The 17,726-nt window shown below is 45.5% G+C and overlaps 1 protein-coding gene across 2 annotated transcripts in view; it reads left to right on the top strand.

Moving 5' to 3' along the window:
- LOC111848179 (arf-GAP with coiled-coil, ANK repeat and PH domain-containing protein 2) overlaps positions 1–17,726 on the top strand; it is a 43,031-nt gene that overhangs the window by 7,048 nt on the left and 18,257 nt on the right. For both annotated transcript variants that reach the window (XR_011982704.1, XM_023819984.2), the window contains exons 2-10: positions 4,415–4,472; positions 5,104–5,223; positions 5,438–5,491; positions 5,766–5,824; positions 6,230–6,413; positions 8,219–8,263; positions 8,399–8,494; positions 11,306–11,380; positions 13,612–13,724. Coding sequence is in view for 1 of the 2 variants with exons in the window: in XM_023819984.2 (XP_023675752.1) it covers positions 4,415–4,472; positions 5,104–5,223; positions 5,438–5,491; positions 5,766–5,824; positions 6,230–6,413; positions 8,219–8,263; positions 8,399–8,494; positions 11,306–11,380; positions 13,612–13,724 (804 nt within the window). In the remaining variant the exon portion in view is untranslated. The remainder of the gene's footprint in view (positions 1–4,414; positions 4,473–5,103; positions 5,224–5,437; positions 5,492–5,765; positions 5,825–6,229; positions 6,414–8,218; positions 8,264–8,398; positions 8,495–11,305; positions 11,381–13,611; positions 13,725–17,726) is intronic.

The raw sequence follows: 17,726 nt of genomic DNA, 5'->3' as shown, positions 1-17,726 counted from the left end.
TCAGAATAACTCTGCTTCCCAGCCTTAACACACACACTGCAGTGGCACCGTGCAGACACACCTGTACTGGTGCCTTATTCCCATTCCAAGGCTCTGAGAAATGCACTAAAGCAGTCCAGCTGCTTGTGCTGTTATTGGGAAATTCTGTATTAGATTACCAGGGCTCCAGTGTCCTGATCGACACTGGTCAGCTTTCTTATGTTGAATGCCCTGGAGGAGTGGGGTCTTTGGAGGAAAGCGTTCCAGGTATCTCAGCGTGAGTTTGCATGTTCTCATGTTGTGTGGGTTTTCTCTTGCAGGCCAAAGAATAATTAGACTAATTGGCTGTATTGTACGATTGTGAGTAAGGGTGTGTGTGTGTGTATGTGCCCTGTGATGGGACTGGCATCTCATCTAGGGTGTACCCCTGTCCTGTGCCCAGTGATGGACTGGCGTGCCATCCAGGGTGTCCTTTGCCCTGTGACTTGTAAAAAAACTGGCATCTCATACAAGATGTGCCCCTGTTCTGTGCCTAAAGCAGCCTGGGATAGACTCCAGGCCCCGTGACCCTGACTAGGGTAAGTGGTTAGATGGTGGATGGATGGATGTGGTCAGCTATACTAGAAGGGCCTTGTCTCAAATTCAGGTGCTTAATTATCCAATATTATTAACCAAGTATCCTGAGGAATGTTCTTAATTTTCTGAATCCCCAGAGAAAATCAAGTGAACAAAATGAGAGGATGCGGACTCTGCACACTTGGAGCCAGAGCCAGGGTTTAAATATTACTACCATAGTATTATCTTACAACACCTTTTTAAATGTTTGACTTTATCTAATAGCAAGTGCGTCCTTGCAAGCAATTTATATAACAGCAAAGGTGTTCTTGGAGTGTTTCCCATAATAGCATGGAGCAAAGCTGGACAGTAGAAGTGTACTGAACTGTAGAGAAAAATGGAAGGAAGCACTATCTGTTTGGGGGGTTGCCAGCGCAGATTAGCCAAATGATGCTATATCGTTATTTATTCTGTGGAAAATGAAAGATTGATCGGCAGGCCGGAAGTTTAGTAATGAATTATAAACATGTCACGGGCCAGTATTTTCAGACCTCTTATAAGTGGTAAATGGCAAAATCCCTCACCCTCCTCTACGGAAAATTGCTGATCAATCAATGGAATCATTGCCATTATTCCAATAGTTATGGCTTTGGGCTGTTGGTGCTAACTTTGTATTTTGATAAAGTTTAAATATCGGCTGACAGTATTGGCTAAGATCAAAACATCAGTCTGATGCTTTGATTTTTAACAAGTATCAGCCAGTAGGGCTGTGCAAATATGAGGTGCAGTCATGATATATTTCATTGTCAGGATATGAGATTTTGGTCATATTAACCAATATGTTGTGCATCTCTAAGGCTAACATTACTTTTTACTCAGTTAGCTACCTTAGGGTCTTGGCCATTATTACCATAGATTGCAACAATAACAACATTTTTGTGTTAAACAATAGCTTTTCCTAAAAGCATCAGAAATTATTCAAGTTCTAAAGAGTTCTGCGCTACAATACATGGACGATTTTCCCAAAAATGATCCCTGCCACCCTATGTTTTGAAAATTTGGGTGCTGACTTTGCTACTTTGTGTGTCTACCTGTAAAAGGTGAATGTGAGAGTGCACAACCTGGAAGTAGGTGTATCTTTATGTTACCCAAAAATTGTAACATCACAGATTGATGCATTGAATTGCCACTGTAATATTTAATTCATCACGATGCCTCAATACATGTTTACACCCCTAGTAGATAGTTATAGGGAAAAAGGTGAGGAGAGAAAGTGTTACTGCTGAGGCAGAGTTATGGAAGAACGGTTGCAGAGAGGAGTCATGCAGCTGGGACAGTGTCACAGGGAAAAGGGTGCAGAGAGGAGCGGTCCTGTCGCTGAGGCAGAGCCACCAGGAACAGTCTACGAAGAGGAGGACTCCTCAAGGGGGAAAGGGGATAAAGAGTTCTACCACAGTTGGTGATCTGTAAATGCTGGCTGAGTGGATGTGGACCTGAGTCAGACCGCCTTTCCATGTAAGCGCTGGCTGAGTGGATGTGGACCGGAGGGCCCTACACTGGGTCAGACCGCCATTCCATGTAAGCGCTGGCTGAGTGGATGTGCATGGGCGTAAATTTCATTTAACAGTAGGGGGGAACAATAAATATAAAATTTCTCATGAGCAAGGGGACACAAATAATACAGTCAAATTGTACTTATAAAGATATGTCCTCACAGTGGAAAAACTTTGCTTCTATCATTATTATTGTAGCATGGAGACTGCGTCATTATGGTTATTTTCAAAGTTTATCTCAGGTTCAATGACAAAGCAGATTTTTCTTCAAAACTATTTATTGCATTGTTTGTTATGTTGTTTACAGTCAAGCCATCAACATACAATAAAATTTAAACATGACTATTTAAATGCATAATAGAAATTGATTATACACGTCAGTTCGGACGTAGCACAGTGCTCATTTAGTAAATGCACAGCTAAACAATATGCTAATTGTGGCCGTCAATGTTAAGTTAACATTATGCCAAGTCGTCACAAATAAAACAATGCATGGGAAACTGCTTTGGCGTGTTAGTTGCAGTGCACTATGCAACAAGCTATTGTAAACAAGCTAACGTCAACTAGATATGTAATATTTTAATCGCTAATATAGCAGATTCATGGAAAATTACATCGGTAATCAGCATTTTTGCCGCAACGAATTTATGAAAGAGTCTGCATAAAATACCCTACTTACTGAAGTTCAACATTAATTGAGCCGCAGCCACACACCTGACTCGTGTGTGTAGAGTAGGTGAGATGAACTGGGAAAGCAGGCAGTGGGCCAAACCACTGTGAGGAAGGGGAGGGGGAACTCAACTGTTTCTAAATGCATTTTTTGCGTTTGTTTTTTTTTTCTACTTACACAATTATTTTAGGTATACATACATATATTTTTCACAATAGAGAGTGCGATTTTTTTTTTTTTTTATAATTTTTTTTTGGGGGGGACAACCCTCGGATGGGGGGGGACATGTCCCCTCCGTCCCCCCCGGGATTTACGCCCATGTGGATGTGGACCTGAGGGCCCTACTCTGGATCAGACCGCCTTTTCCTGTAAGCGCTGGCTGAGTGGATGTGGACCTGAGGGCCCTACTCTGGATCAGACCGCCTTTTCCTGTAAGCGCTGGCTGAGTGGATGTGGACCTGAGGGCCCTACTCTGGATCAGACACCTTTCCTTGTAACCGCTGGCTGAGTGGATGTGGATCCGAGTGCCCTGCTCTGGGTCAGACTGCCTTTCTCTGTAAGTGCTAGATGAGTGGATGTGGACCTTTGGGCCCTGCTCTGGGTAAGACTGCCTTTCCAATGCAGCAGGTGACAGCAAACGGTTTCCTTTGCCAACCCCTGATACCCCGCAGGTGCCTGGAGGCATTAAGCCATCAGACTGCTGTTAAATCTCAGATTTATTTCAGCTCAGTTAGATTGTCATGCTTTTTGTTTATATGGGTTGACAGCTTCTTTTCAATATCTACAGTGTAGCTAATACTCACGTCCAAGCTACTCTCTTATCACTTTGTTGGATTGTAGAGTTGCTAGTATGGACAGAAGAATTTGAATATTTATATTTACCTTTAGGGAGAACAGACACTGCTTTAAAAGATTGACATATGAATAAGGTGCATAACAAAGACCGACAATTCTGCTTTCAGTGTATTCTTGTTGTTATTCTAGATTATAGTCAAATTGAAGCAATATGTCATGTTGTATTTTCAGCTTTTGTTTTGGTATACCTATTACAGATTATATGTCTTTATTAATTAGACTTAATTTGAAAAGAAATTAATATGAACTGGTACTGGATATTGATGGGACTGTTTGCTTATAATTCCCTGCTGGAATTCACTCTTAGTAACTCAGTGAAGGCCTGTGCTGATCCATTCAGCCATCAGCTGCTTTGTCATGATCCTACTGACAGCACACTAATCCTGAATCCTCACACTCCCTCTGTTGTCTGTTCGAGGGTGATCCTTGGGCCAGCATCTCCTGTTAGACGCAGTTTTGCCTCTGTTCAGTTTTTGTCTTGTCTTAGCTGTGACTCCACAATAGAGCATTCGGGTCACCAAGCTGGGCTTGTTACCGCATGAGAACACAGAAAAGTAGCCAAAAGAAGTCTGCAAGTGTATTTTCAGTAAGATCCATGCTGGTCTTTGCACTGTACACTGGTTGGGTGAGAATGCAGACAGGCTGCAGGCAGGTTCTTTCCATAAAGGCTCTGAGGACGTCGCTTAGCCAGTGTGACCGTGAGAAAGCAGGCCAGGGTTCCCACACCCAAGCACAGTGAGGCTTTCATGTTTAAGAAAACTTCCTGTTATCATGACAATGTTGGCCGTCTCTCATCTGACAGGGCCAGTATAGAAGAGGTGGAGGGGGATGTCTGTGAGCTGGAATCTAAGCTGGACAAGGTGAGTTCACAGATGAGTCACTGGTGGTGGGAGGAAAGTCAACTGGGACAAATTATTGAGGCCCCCCTCCCCCCCCCACATTCCAAGTTCTGACCAAGAGGCTGCATGCGCCAGCAGCCCTGGATCATTTGCCTTGAAGTGTGAGTCTCTGTTCAGGAAGCATCGTGGAGACTTAAGACAATGTTGGTTTTATTAAACCAGTATTTAGTCTCTACTCACACATATATCGCAGGTCGTTAAGTTATCTAGGATTGTATTGCACCATTTAGTTTGGCTGTGTATGAATTGATTTAAAGATTGAAATCCAAACGTGAGGCAAGTAGCAGAGTATTACAGACAGTCTTGTAAAAGTTAGCAGAGTGCTTTTCCCACACAATAAGAGAATGAAATGCAGTCATGTCCTTGGACAGCAGCCTCTTCACATTTTCAGGGGGTCCGATAGTTGGAATTAGTGATAATGTACAAGGAAATCGGATTTAAGCTGTAAAGTTCACCTCATGTCTAAAAATCGAGGTTTACATGTCCCAGAATGTCAGAGGAAGATTATGATTAACCAAACACTGTTTTTCAGTTTCTTAACATGGTACTGGGACAAGAGCAGAAAAGCCTGTCTTCTCTTTGCTTTTGTCAGCTAGTGAAGTTGTGCATCGGAATGATCGACGCCGGTAAGGCCTACAATACGGCAAACAGACAGTTTGTTAATGGCGTCCGGGAGCTGGCCCAGCAGTCCTCCAAAGATGTTGTCATCGAGGTGAGTTAGCACTGCGCTCCAGCCTCTACTGGTGACCCTTCATAGAAATATGATGCTTATGTTCTGTATTTAAGGGAAAGCCTTGGTCTTTTCTTTTTAACCTTCTTTGTACATGTGGTATTATAGTTCGCCAGCCCATTTGTTACAGGTTGTATTTGGGATTTGTTGTTATTTTCCAAAGCTTTCTGAAACTTTTTGTTCTTCTCCCCCCAAGTCAAGTCTGATCAAGTTTGCGGAAAGCCTGCAGGAGATGACCAACTACTACACGGTAAGTAAATGTGCCCCCCTGGCCAAACCAAAGCCTTTTACAGTTTTTGCTCCAGGTCATTCCTGCCCTGCCTGTCAAAAACTGACCTTGGCTTGGTTGATGTAGTCTTAACAGGGCGTATTAGTTGTCATTGTGGAGGTGCATTCTGGGAGAGGACGTGAGAATCTCATCAGCGTTTGTGATGTTTACCTGAGCAGCGTCATGTATCCCGTACATCTACTCTAGATGACAGGAATGAGTAAATTGGCTTACATGAATCTATGTCCTTTTTCAGATTTTATTCGACCAAGCCCAGAGGTCTGTGAAGTCCCAACTTCAGATATTTATAAAAGAGTGAGTAAAATAACTATGTCTACCTGTCAGCTTAAGTAGCTCTTTCTTTTTCAGACATCTTTTAGGTAGCAGGTCTGTTTTGATTGTAATGGGTGGAATCCAGCTGAACCAAACAGATTAAATGGAAAGTAAAGCCCACGTAGTTTTGCTTGTGGAGATGCGTCACATGTCTGAACCAGTAGTCTCTCAAATAAGGGGGAAGCTTCCCTGATGTTTAAACCACTGGCACTTCTCATTTGAGCAAACAAGCCGTAGTGCTTTACACCGTGCTGATGGCTAAGTGCTGCTGGCAGTATTTTGCTGCTGAATAGATTCGCAATTTGGTGTTTACTCTCCATGGGTGCACGGCACGTTCCCGAAACAGGTGCGTCCTGCCTTGATCAGAGCACATCGGTTCCATTGCAGGGACCTCAGGAAGTTCAAGGAGTCGAAGAAGCAGTTTGACAAGGTGAGCGAGGAGAAGGAGGCAGCTCTGGCCAGGAACGCGCAGGCCGCACGCAACAAGCAGCATGAGGTGGACGAGGCCACCAGCATCCTGACTGCCACCCGCAAGTGCTTCCGCCACGTGGTCTTGGACTACGTCCTGCAGGTGCCACCGCGCCGGGCCACACAACCTTTCCACCACTGGGGGAGGCAGATGTCCTGCCTCGGGTCGGTTTTCGGCCCCCCCGGCTGGAAGCCCTTTCATTAGACATGATTCTTTACTTGGTGCATCAGACTAATGAAAGAAGCTGTAAATCCTGGCATTGTTTTCCCTAGAGCTAAAAAGCAGTTTTAACTGAATCCAATGTGGAAACTCCAATAATTAGACCTGGGGTAAATAAGTATCCCTGTGTCACGTTGCTGGCAGTAAACGCTGCATGCATATTTCCTCCGCTTGGTGTAGCTTAGAGGAGCATTGGAGCCATGTGTGACAGCGTAATGTTTGCCGTTCACATAGGTGCTGCAGCCCTCCCTCCCCTAGGGCCCTGCCCTGTTCCCCTGCTCCCCGTATCTCTCCTGTCTGCTGCTTTGCTGTGAAAATGCTGGCTGCGTGCTCAGTCTACTTTTGAATTTAACCCAGATCTCTGTGACACAGTAAAGAGTAAGTTTCCCTTTGACCTGGCCAGGTCAGCACTAGGACTTTAGCCCGTCGTCGCAGTTACAGATCCAGCCAGTCCTGCGTCGCATTTCAGCGTCAGCTATGATGAGTCATCCCAGCTGCAGCCCCAGCGGTGGCGTTTACGCTCACCCGGATCACGCCGGGCAGAGGGTGATGTCTGCCTGTTCGTCCTGGTGACCTTTTGAAGAGTTGCATACGGTTCAGCCCGGAAAGAGCTTTTTCTGCCTTTCGGAAAAAATGTCTAAAGAAAAGAAAAAACTACAGTGGAAATAAACAGCTGAGTGCTTATAAGTAAAGGATCCTCTTTTGCACAGCAGCATTGTGACTAAGACTGTACTGTTCTTAATAATAGAATAAAAAAAGTGACACGCACATTGAAAGAGGAAGTGTGATTGTTGATTGTCTATTACTGCTTGTGTCTGCTCCCAGCTCTCCAACCCTCATGTGTATATAAATGTCTTTGAAGGGGCTGGGCTACCCTAATGTTTCCTTTTTTAGCGATGAAAATAAGGATAGCTATTAATAGTTAGGTAAGAAATTAATGGATTAGCCTAGTTTAATCTGAATAACTGACGTGGTACAATATCCAACAGATCGTTTGGCCCTGTAGTGCACGTTGCTTGCAGCCTCCTTCTGTATAACGTTTTTATAATTCCAGCAGTCACAAGTTTAGAATGTGTGGGAGGGGAGGAACATTTCTGCCTGTGACGGTCCAAAAAGAGCTGGTTGTTTGCACCCCCTGGTGGTGGAAGAGGGGATCTGCACATGCTGCATATGGGGAGTGTCATGGACAGAGTTCCCCTTGCTGAAATTTATTACATCTTCTGTTAACCTGACTGGCAAGATGGATACATAGTTTAAACAGGAAATGGACCAATTTAAATTTTTTGCATCGTGTCATTCTCCAGCTGAGTGCCGCAGACCTCATTCTGAGCTCCTGCAGGATTGGCACACCCTTTATGAAAAACCATGCTGGATTTAACATGCAGTCACACAGTGTGGCTGTCATGATATTTTCTGTGAATTCTAGCAATGATGTAGAGTAGCAATGTGCAACCCAGTAATCAGGGTCATCGTGGCTGCATTGTGGGGACTGCCATACTCCTGAGGTCCCAACAGGTTCCTCTTTCGTCCTTCGTGTGGGATGCCACTCGTTGGAGGTGCATGAGGTTAGCAGGTGGCAGTCCTCACATATGGTTACTTTTCTCTGGTACCTCTGCATATTGTTACTGCAGTGTCATTGTGAAGTGGACAAAAGATGGATTTCACCCATGTCTGACCTTTCTTCCCAGATCAATGTCCTGCAGTCTAAGAAGAGGTCTGAAATCCTCAAATCGGTGAGTAGGCAAATCTGCCCTCAAAGCCTGTGCTCAATCAACTGAAAACATAGGACACCCTGCGTGTCACCAGAGGCTTGGCCCACCCCCTGCCAGCGCAGTCCAGCCTGCGGCAGTATGCCCTCTGCCTTTCAGATGCTGTCCTTCATGTATGCCCACCTGACCTTCTTCCATCAAGGCTACGACCTGTTCAGCGAGCTGCAGCCGCTTATGAAGCAGCTGGGGGGGCAGGTAAGCGGGACCGCTGTGGGTGGAGTGGGAGTAGTGCTGATTAGTTGGGGGTGGGGCGGCGGGGGGGTAGGGCGGTGGGGGGGTGGTGAGAGGGCTCTCCAGGGGAAAACATCACTGTCATTTTTTGTCAGCTTCTTTGTCATTTGAATGCATGATCATAACTAGTCTAGCATTGTAATAAATATGTTTATTTCCAAAGTTAAAATGCCAGGATAGTGTTTAGTTTTATTAAATTCGGTATCAGGTTCATTATGGAAATTTTATATGCACCTCACTGTGCCTATGGGGCAGTTTTTTTGACAGCGAACTAGAGCTTGTGTGTGTATACAGTCAGAAACTATGTAGGTAACAGTAACATTTGATCTCAGAAGGAAATCACAAATTTGTGACCCGTGGGTTGAAAATCGCTGGTTTACAGAACTGTGCAATGTTGTTCTCTGTTATCACAGTTTTTCAGATATCCAGTTTTTCTTTATGCTCATGCTGTACCCTGTTCAAGGCTTAAATGTACCATAAGGCACTCAGTATATTCTTTTATGTTCCTAATTTATAACTTACGTTTAAGGTTTCCAGAGGTAATAAAACAAGCGTTTCATCATTACGTGCCTGGCGTGATGATCAGCTCTGTAGGTAAACTGTTCTTAGATTTAGGCCACTGTAATTTCATCGTATTGTGATTAATGATACAAGTAAAATGGGGGGGGGGGGGCTTACTGGAGGGAGGGAGCACCCTCTGTCTTACTGTAAGTAGAAGCATTGATCATTTTCATAGTTAACAGGGTCATGTGCTTTGAGTGCTGTTTTATAGGCTGGAAAAATACTGGAGATTTTCTGAGTAAATGCTACACTCTGTTCAGTCCATAGTGTATGAAGGATAGATGCTTTCTTTTGGTTGGCATGGATGTGTCAGAGTAAAGGGTGATGGGAATTACTCACCTAAAGAGGGCCCTGTCAGCGATGAGCACTGGGGCTTCCTATGCTGAGCCGCAGAGCTGTTCACACAACTTCCTCATCGATCTGTTTGGGAAACCCCAAAATCACCTGTCATCAGTGTCATCAGGTGCAGTGACACCTGAGGGGAGAGGGGCAGTGCACATTGGGGGCCCCTCAGCACTCAGAGTGCGTGTCTCTCCGATTTAAGCCCCCGACCACGAGGGCTCCTGCTGTGCTAATGATCCCTGGGAGTGGGTGTCATGGATCCCCTCCGCAGGCTCACAGGCCGCTATAAACCCCCCAGCATACGATCTGCCAAGGACTGTTTAGCATATCAGTCACAGACTGCCTGCGGTCATTATTTCAGGAACAGTAGGAAATGAGTATCCGGAGTCGTGGGTAACTATGATGTGCACACATTCGTATCACGAAGGGAAGTGATGTCACGGAGGGCTGGTGTGTGAGGAGGGATGGGGGCAAAGCCCAGATGCCGCTGGCTGGGAATTCCCAGTGCTGGGCTTTAAGGCCGTCGGTGTGGGTGACTGTCTCAGAACGGCCCAAGAGCACGAGTGTTACCCAGCGGCACGTACAGACGCCCTCACCATGAAGCTGAAGAAGGTGCAGCGAGTGTACAGAGAGATGCTGAAGAGCTGTCAGCAGGTGGGTGTCTGCCCCCCCCCAGAGGGGCTCAGCGTTAGCACTGGCGGAGCCGGGGGCCAGCCAGCGGCTGCGACTCGACCTTCTGGATCATTCTGACGTCGTCTGTAATGAACCTGAAAATAGCTTTGAGTACGTCTGAGTAGGGATTCAGCTCCATTCTAGCATGCTGAACATTAGTGTTTGCTGACATTTATATATCCAACATAAATATATTCAAATATATTTACCTTTTAAATTGGTGACATTTTTGGTAGAATATTTATTTATTTATTTGAATAGTTGACTAAATTGGGATAGGAAAGTATCCCGTTACACACCAGGGCAGAGGTGGTATATCAGCGCTGTGTGCTGAAGGTAGATAAGTTTGGTAAGTGAGGAGTACCTGCCTGATTGGGCTGGACATGTGCTCATGAGGTCATACTGTGTTCCTGTACTGTATGTGCTTCTCTGTCATGTTTTATTCTTGTTTGGCATGTTCAGGGTGGTATTTCCTGGCAGTCTGACAGCCATCATGAAACTAATTCTCTACTACTCATATTTTGCTCAGCTGTTACTGGGAAGAGGGGAACCATTTTCCCAGCAGATGTTATCGCCACTCTTCCTGTTTCCTGAAGCCTCTACTAAAGACCCACATGTGCAGATAGTGATTTGGCTAGCTACTTACAGGGCTTGTGTGTGTGTCATTAAACTGACTTGAGTCTGTTTCTTTCCTTGGGGTGACCAGAATAGTGCGGTACGTGGGTGACGACCTTCCTGCGCTGCTGTTCGTCATGTTTGGCATGGCTCTTTATGTCAGAATCAGCCTGTAAACAGATGCTATTTTTGCTTTCAGTTGGGAAGCATCTGTGTGTTTATGTGAAAACCAGTGTCCTTCTTAACCTCTCCATAAGAATCACCACATGAACTCTTTTGAAAAGTCTTTAGACACATAAAGCTTTGTAAAACAGTATCTGTAACGTCCAACATAGGCTAGATGGTTGCCTCACATCGTTCACGAGTTTTACTCACTCTAAATCACTTGCTGCAGTGGGCATGTTCATCAGAAAGTATGAGGTCCGCAGATCATGACTCTCAATAATCCTCAAAGATCGTCGCACCCCTTATCTACACTAGCTGGCCAGGATGTGTGCTCATGCTACCTAGTAGCATGAGCACAGCGGGTGCCCTGGTTCTTGCCAGCAGCCCTGTTTTTTTTCTTAACCAAAAATCCTCTTTCAGCTGGACCAGCTGGTGATCAGCATAGCCAAGGAGAAGCTTGACATGGAGCTGAAACATTCCACCATTCAGCAGAAGGTACTGTCCTGCCGCTGGCCGGGCATCACACTGCCGTTATACTGCAGAAGGAGCAGGGCTGCGGGGGCTGCGGGGGAGACGCCGGCTTAGCCTTGGGCCTAAAAATAGCCCCCGTTGGAGTGACTCTTCTGCGCCTTGCTGCCCATTAATCACGGACTGGGCACTAGAATAACACAGACACAGCCCAGCTCTGCTTCCTCTCATGCTCTGCAGTACTTTCCAGAAAGCTTGATGACGTGCCTGGGCTTTATGTGGCTGGTGGGCCATGTGACCTTTGCCTCAGTATCATCTGGAGATCACCTGACCTCCTTTCAAAGCCCACCCAATAACCACAGATCGAATTATCAGTCTTAAGCATGGATTAAGTGAAAGCTGCAGTCTGTAGTATGACACTGCTGTTAATGTACTGCATGGAAGCACAGAGTACAGCTTTGGGGTGTTGAATGATTTTGATATCAGATGCAGGAATTGGCTTGTGGAGTTTCTCCTTCAGATGTAGAGAAAAGGAGTAATGAGCTATTTACCCTGCTTTACTCTCACCTACGAGTCCGACTTTGCCTGTAGTAACTGATACACAGAGCCAGAGAGGTCCATTTAAAGCGGGAGGGTCAAGTTGCGGACTTGACCTTCCAGTGACCTCCAGCGAAAGCAAGCCTGTTCCAGTCAGACATGACGAGGTGAAGGAAGTCCGGCTGAAACCCGTGAGCTTTACCCAACGCTTAAGGGAGAGGGATGTCCCATGGGGGCAGCGCTGAGTTAGGACCTGGGCACAGATTGGCCGATTGCATGCTGCCTGCTCCTCCTCATTGGCTGACTGGCCCCCGCTGCCCTTCACCACACATGCAGTCTCTCTCCTGCCCTCCCCTTCCTGTAAGATGCTATTCTGGTGTTGTTCTCCAGCCCCCCCCCCCACCTTCTGTCTCTCTTTCCCCATATCTGCAGTCTTTAATGTGATCTTCCTTCTCTCCTCTCCACTTTTGCCAGGCTGCTCTGCAGGTAAGACTTTCCTTCTCTCCTTTTATCTCCTCTCTTTCTCCCTCTCTCTCGATTTCTGCTCCCTGGTCGGGCTTGGCAGTGGCATGGGGGGGACGATGGTGTTCCTGTTCTTCTCCTCACGCTTGTAATATGATGCGCCACACTCGTCCTTATATCCTGTGCACTGTGAGAGGCCCACTGTACATAGAGGGCTGTATTAAAAGCCTGCTGCCTATGTTTTGAGTTATAACTGGGCCCTGCACTGCTGGTCATGCCCTGGTCATTCATCTGCTATTTGACGAGTTAAACCAGTTAATGTATTGTGTGTTTTACTGATTTAGCTTTAACTGGGTTCCTGTTTAAATAGTCAGTGTATTAAGGCAGGTTTAGCTTAAAATAAGACAAGTTGGCTTACCTGTGATTTTAATGAAAATTAGTGGAACTTAGTGCTGTGTAAATAGAGCAGAAATAATTTCTTTATTGAGTAAACTGGATCATTTGGGTGACGCTGCAGGGATGTGTGCACTGTAGAGGAAGGCAGGAGCGGTTACTGGTCACCAAGCAGTGAAGGTGCCCAGCTGGTAGCAAGCAGCCATTGAGGCAGCCGACCGCTGTCAGGCACCTTCAGTGGTGACCTTCACACGTCTTCAGTCGGCTGCAACAGAGTGCCTCAGGGGTTCGGCCGGCACGTCCACGCCGCGCTCAGGGGTTCGGCCGGCACGTCCACGCCGCGCTCAGGGGTTCGGCCGGCACGTCCACGCCGCGCTCAGGGGTTCGGCCGGCACGTCCACGCCGCGCTCAGGGGTTCGGCCGGCACGTCCACGCCGCGCTCAGGGGTTCGGCCGGCACGTCCACGCCGCGCTCAGGGGTTCGGCCCGCACGTCCACGCCGCGCTCAGGGGTTCGGCCCGCACGTCCACGCCGCGCTTAGGGGTTCGGCCGGCACGTCCACGCCGCGCTAAGGGTTCGGCCTGCACATGCTCCCTGTTCTTCAGGGTTCGGCTAGAACGCCCATGCCATTTTTATTGCTGTGTGGGGTGGCTTGATCAGTAGGGAGAGGTTGCAGGTGGCACGTTGAGGGCATGCACTCGTCCGTGTTTTGGCCCTATCTGTGGTGTGATCTGTTAGTTAGAAGTTAGTCACACTCTTCTTGGAGATGACTGGCACCTACTGCTTCTATGTGTGGAGGTCAACTCTTATATGTAGCTTTTGTTACACATTTGAATCCATCCTGACCACAATCTCTCTGGCGCCCAGGACTTTTCGAATGACGACACCAAACTGGAGTACAATGTGGATGCAGACAATGGAATTGCCATGGAGGGCTACCTCTTCAAGAGGGCCAGCAACGCGTTCAAAACCTGGAACAGGTAGGAGGACACTGCAGTCCGCCCTGGGCCATCACACTCTATCCCATTTCTGTCCCGGAGAGAGGCATGTCACATGGACTACCGCTCAGGTCTTACTGCATGCCTCTGGTAGACCTCCTCCTAATGTCCTCCAAGCAGCACTTAATTAATGGTGCCGAATGGTGGCTGAGTCACAATGGTTGTGTGTCCAGCTTGGTGGCCAGACCACAGCAGTGATGGGCCACATCAGTAAAGCTCCGCTCTGTTGCTGTTGACAGCCCAACATGTTCCCTTAAATCAACAAGGAGCTGTAATCATGTATCATTATGTGTTGGATTATAAGCTTGCAGCTGTAGCTTTTTGTCACATGTTCTCCATGTTTGCATGGGTTTCCTTTAGGTACATTGCAAAGATATACACTTTAGCATTTGTCTGCATGCGTGTGGGCGTGTGTGTGGTTGGTGATGTATATACTGTGGGTGAAATAAAACATTTTTTTCAGTACAACCCCAATTCCAATGAAGTTGGGACATTGTGCAAATTAATAAAAACAGAATACAATGATATGGAAATCTCATAAACCCATATTTTATTCATAACAAAACATAGAAAACACATCAAATGTTTAATCTGAGAAAATGTATCATTTTAAGGAAAAGAAAGTAATTTTGAATGTCATGGCAGCAACACGTCTCAAAAAAGTTGGGACAAGGCCATGTTTACCACTGGGTGGCATCCCCTCTTCTTTTAACAACAGTCTGTAAATGTCTGGGGACTGAGGAGATCAGTTGCTCGAGTTTTGGGAGAGGAATGTTGTCCCATTCTTGTCAGATACAGGATTCTAGTTGCTGAACTGTCCTAGGTCTTCTGTGTCATAATTTTCGTTTTATGATGCGGCAAATGTTCTCAATGAGTGAAAGATCTGGACCACTGGCAGACCCTTCTTCTATGAGTCCTTTATGTTGTAATTGATGCAGTGTGTGGTTTGGCATTGTCACGTTGGAAAATGGAAGTTCTTCCCTGAAAGGGATGTCGTCTGGATGGCAGCATATGTTTCTCTAGAACCTGGATATACCTTTCAGCATTGATGGTTCCTTTCCAGATATGCAAGCTGCCATATGTACTAATGCATCCCCATACATCAGAGATGCTGGCTTTTGAACTGAACGCCCATAACACGCTGGGTGGTCCTTCTCCTTTTTAGTCTGGATGATACGACATCCCTTTCCAAAAAGAATTTCAAATTTAGATTCACAGAACGGTTTTCCACTTAGCCACAGTCCATTTTAAATGAGCTTTGGCCCAGAGAAGACGTCAGCGCTTCTGGATCATGTTCAAATACAGCTTCTTCTTTGAATGATAGAGTTTTAACTGGCATCTTTGGATGGCACGGCAAATTGTGTTCACTGATAAAGTTTTCTGGAAATATTCCTGAGCCCATTTAGTGATTTCCATTGCAGAATCATGCCTATTTGTGAGGCAGTGTTGCCTAAGGTCCCAAAGATCATGGGTATCCAGAATACTTGTCCCTGACACACAGAGATTTCTCCAGATTCTCTGAATCTTTTGATTATATTATATACTGTAGATGATGATATTTTCGACCTCTTTGCAATTTTACACCAAGGAACTTTTTTCCTGAAATTGCTCCACTGTTTGTCGATGCAGTATTAGGGGGATTGGTGATCCTCTGTCCATCTTTACTTCTGAAAAACACTGCAACTCTAAGATGCTCTTTTTATACCCAGTCATGTTACTGACCTGTTGCCAATTGACCTAATTATTTGTGAATTGTTCGTTCCTCCAGCTTTTGGGTTTTTGTACCACTAACTTTTCCAGCCTCCTATTGCCCCCGTCCCAACTTTTTTGAGACTTGTTGCTGTCATGAAATTCAAAATGAGCCAATATTTTTCACTAAATAGCAAAATGACACAGGAAAACAGTATTGAACACACTAAGAAAAAGCAGTACAGCAAGGCAAGGATAGGCAAGGAGCATGCACTGAATACAGTGTGTTGCTGCACCCACCACATGACAAACCACCTCACAGCTCTCCCAAGACCTTCACAACCTGATTGTTGCAGAACATATCAATGGAACTGGTTACAGACGTATTTCAAAACTTCCAGTAAGCACCATTATCAATCATTATCCGCAAGTGGAAGGAACATCACTCCACCATCAACCAACTACACACAGGAGCTCCTCACAAGATTTCTGACTAGGGAGTCATAAGGATAGTCAGAAGAGTAGCCCAAGAGCCAAGGGCCACTCAGAAAGAGCTCCAGAAAGACTTGGAGGCAGCATGTACAACTGTTACAGAGAAAACAAAAGGGCAGTGCACTTCACTGGCAAGGCCTGGAAGCGTGCTCACCCTGCAAAACTCTATTGCTGAAGAAAAAGCAAGTTGAAGCTCATTTAAAGCTTGCTGCACAACATTTGGACAAGCCAAAGAAATCCTGGACCAAAATTGAACTTTTTGGCAGACACTGCATACCATGTTTGGAGGAGAAATGGCACTGCACCTAACCCGAAAAACACCTGAAACTGTACATCACCCGAAAAAACATTATCAACAGTTTGGGGGTGGAAGCATCATAGTGTGTGAGGCTGGTTCACATCTCATGATACTGGCAGACATTATATAATTGAAGGAACGATGAATGGGGCCATGTATCGAGAGACTCTTGAAATGAATCTGCTGCCGTTGACCAGGATGATGAGGATGAGACATGGGTGGACATTCCAGCAGGATGATCCAAAACATGCAGCAAAGGAAACACTCAATTAGTTTCAGAGAAAGAAAATCAAGTTCTTAGAATAGTCCAATCAGTCACCTCACTTACATCCAGTTGAATATCCGGAAGGAACTAAAGATCAGGATAAAGAAGAGCACCCCACCACCGAATCTTCAAGATTTAAAGAATCTGTTTAGAAGAATGGGTCAAAATCACACCTAAGCACCGCAGGCCATTATACAGGAAGCGTCTTCATGCTGTCATTACAAACAAATTACACATAACTTTATTTATGGACTTTAATGCTGTGAGTTCTTCATATTTATGAATTTCTTGAGTTAATACCAATGTCTGCTGGAAATTTCACAAGAATAGCCTCATATATTTGCTGAAAAAAATGTTGACTATTCAGTCCACTGTATTACATGTGATAAAAACCTGTTTTTTGTTTTTTTTTTGTTTTTTTTTTACTTTATGCAGATATTTTTTCAGTCCACAAACGGAGAAACTCAACTTCATAAAAATCTGTGGCTGCAATCAAAAAACTAAATATGCCAAAAGTCTTATATTTTCTTTGGTTACTTATGGTTATGGTTAGGGCTGGGTAGGAGTTAAGGTTATCATGTTGAGGTTAGAGTTTTCCCCATAGAAATCAATGGAGAGTCCCCACAAACATACAATTAGAAATCTATGGAGAGTCCCCACAAAGATACAATTACAAATCTGTGTGTGTGCGTGCGTGCGCGCGCGCATTGAAATGAATGAGCGGTCCCCATAAGGATATGTTTACCCTACATGCGCGTGCGTGTGTGTGCGTGCGTGTGCGAGCGGGTTTACCTATCCTTATGGGGACACAATGTCTCCATAACGTGATAAATATCCATTTTTTTTCCCTTATGGGGACCGGTTTCCTGGTCCCCATAAGGGAAAACTCTATTTTATAAAAATCGGTGACTGCTATGAAAAAACTAAAAATGCAAAAGCTCTTGTATTTTGTTTGGTTACTTATGGTTATGGTTAGGGCAGGGTTAAGGTTGTCATAGTTAGCGTTAGCATTTTTCCCATTGAAATGAATGAGCGGTCCCCATAAGGATATGTTTACCCTACACGTGTGTGTGTGTGTGTGTGTGTGTGTGTGTGTGAGGGAGAGAGAGAGAGAAACAGAGAGAGGCCCTGCCTGGCAACAGCCGCTTAATATACTGCAGGTCAGTGTGGTCTTAACAGGTCTTAAGTAGTTATTGAATGTGAGAACGCTGCATAATCCTCTGTCATTCAAGGACCATCT

This window comes from Paramormyrops kingsleyae, chromosome 15, assembly GCF_048594095.1.
Source record: "Paramormyrops kingsleyae isolate MSU_618 chromosome 15, PKINGS_0.4, whole genome shotgun sequence".
Classification (NCBI taxonomy): Eukaryota; Metazoa; Chordata; class Actinopteri; order Osteoglossiformes; family Mormyridae; genus Paramormyrops; species Paramormyrops kingsleyae.
The sequence above is the reverse complement of the archived record's forward strand: the minus strand, read 5'-3'. Positions and strand labels throughout refer to the sequence as shown.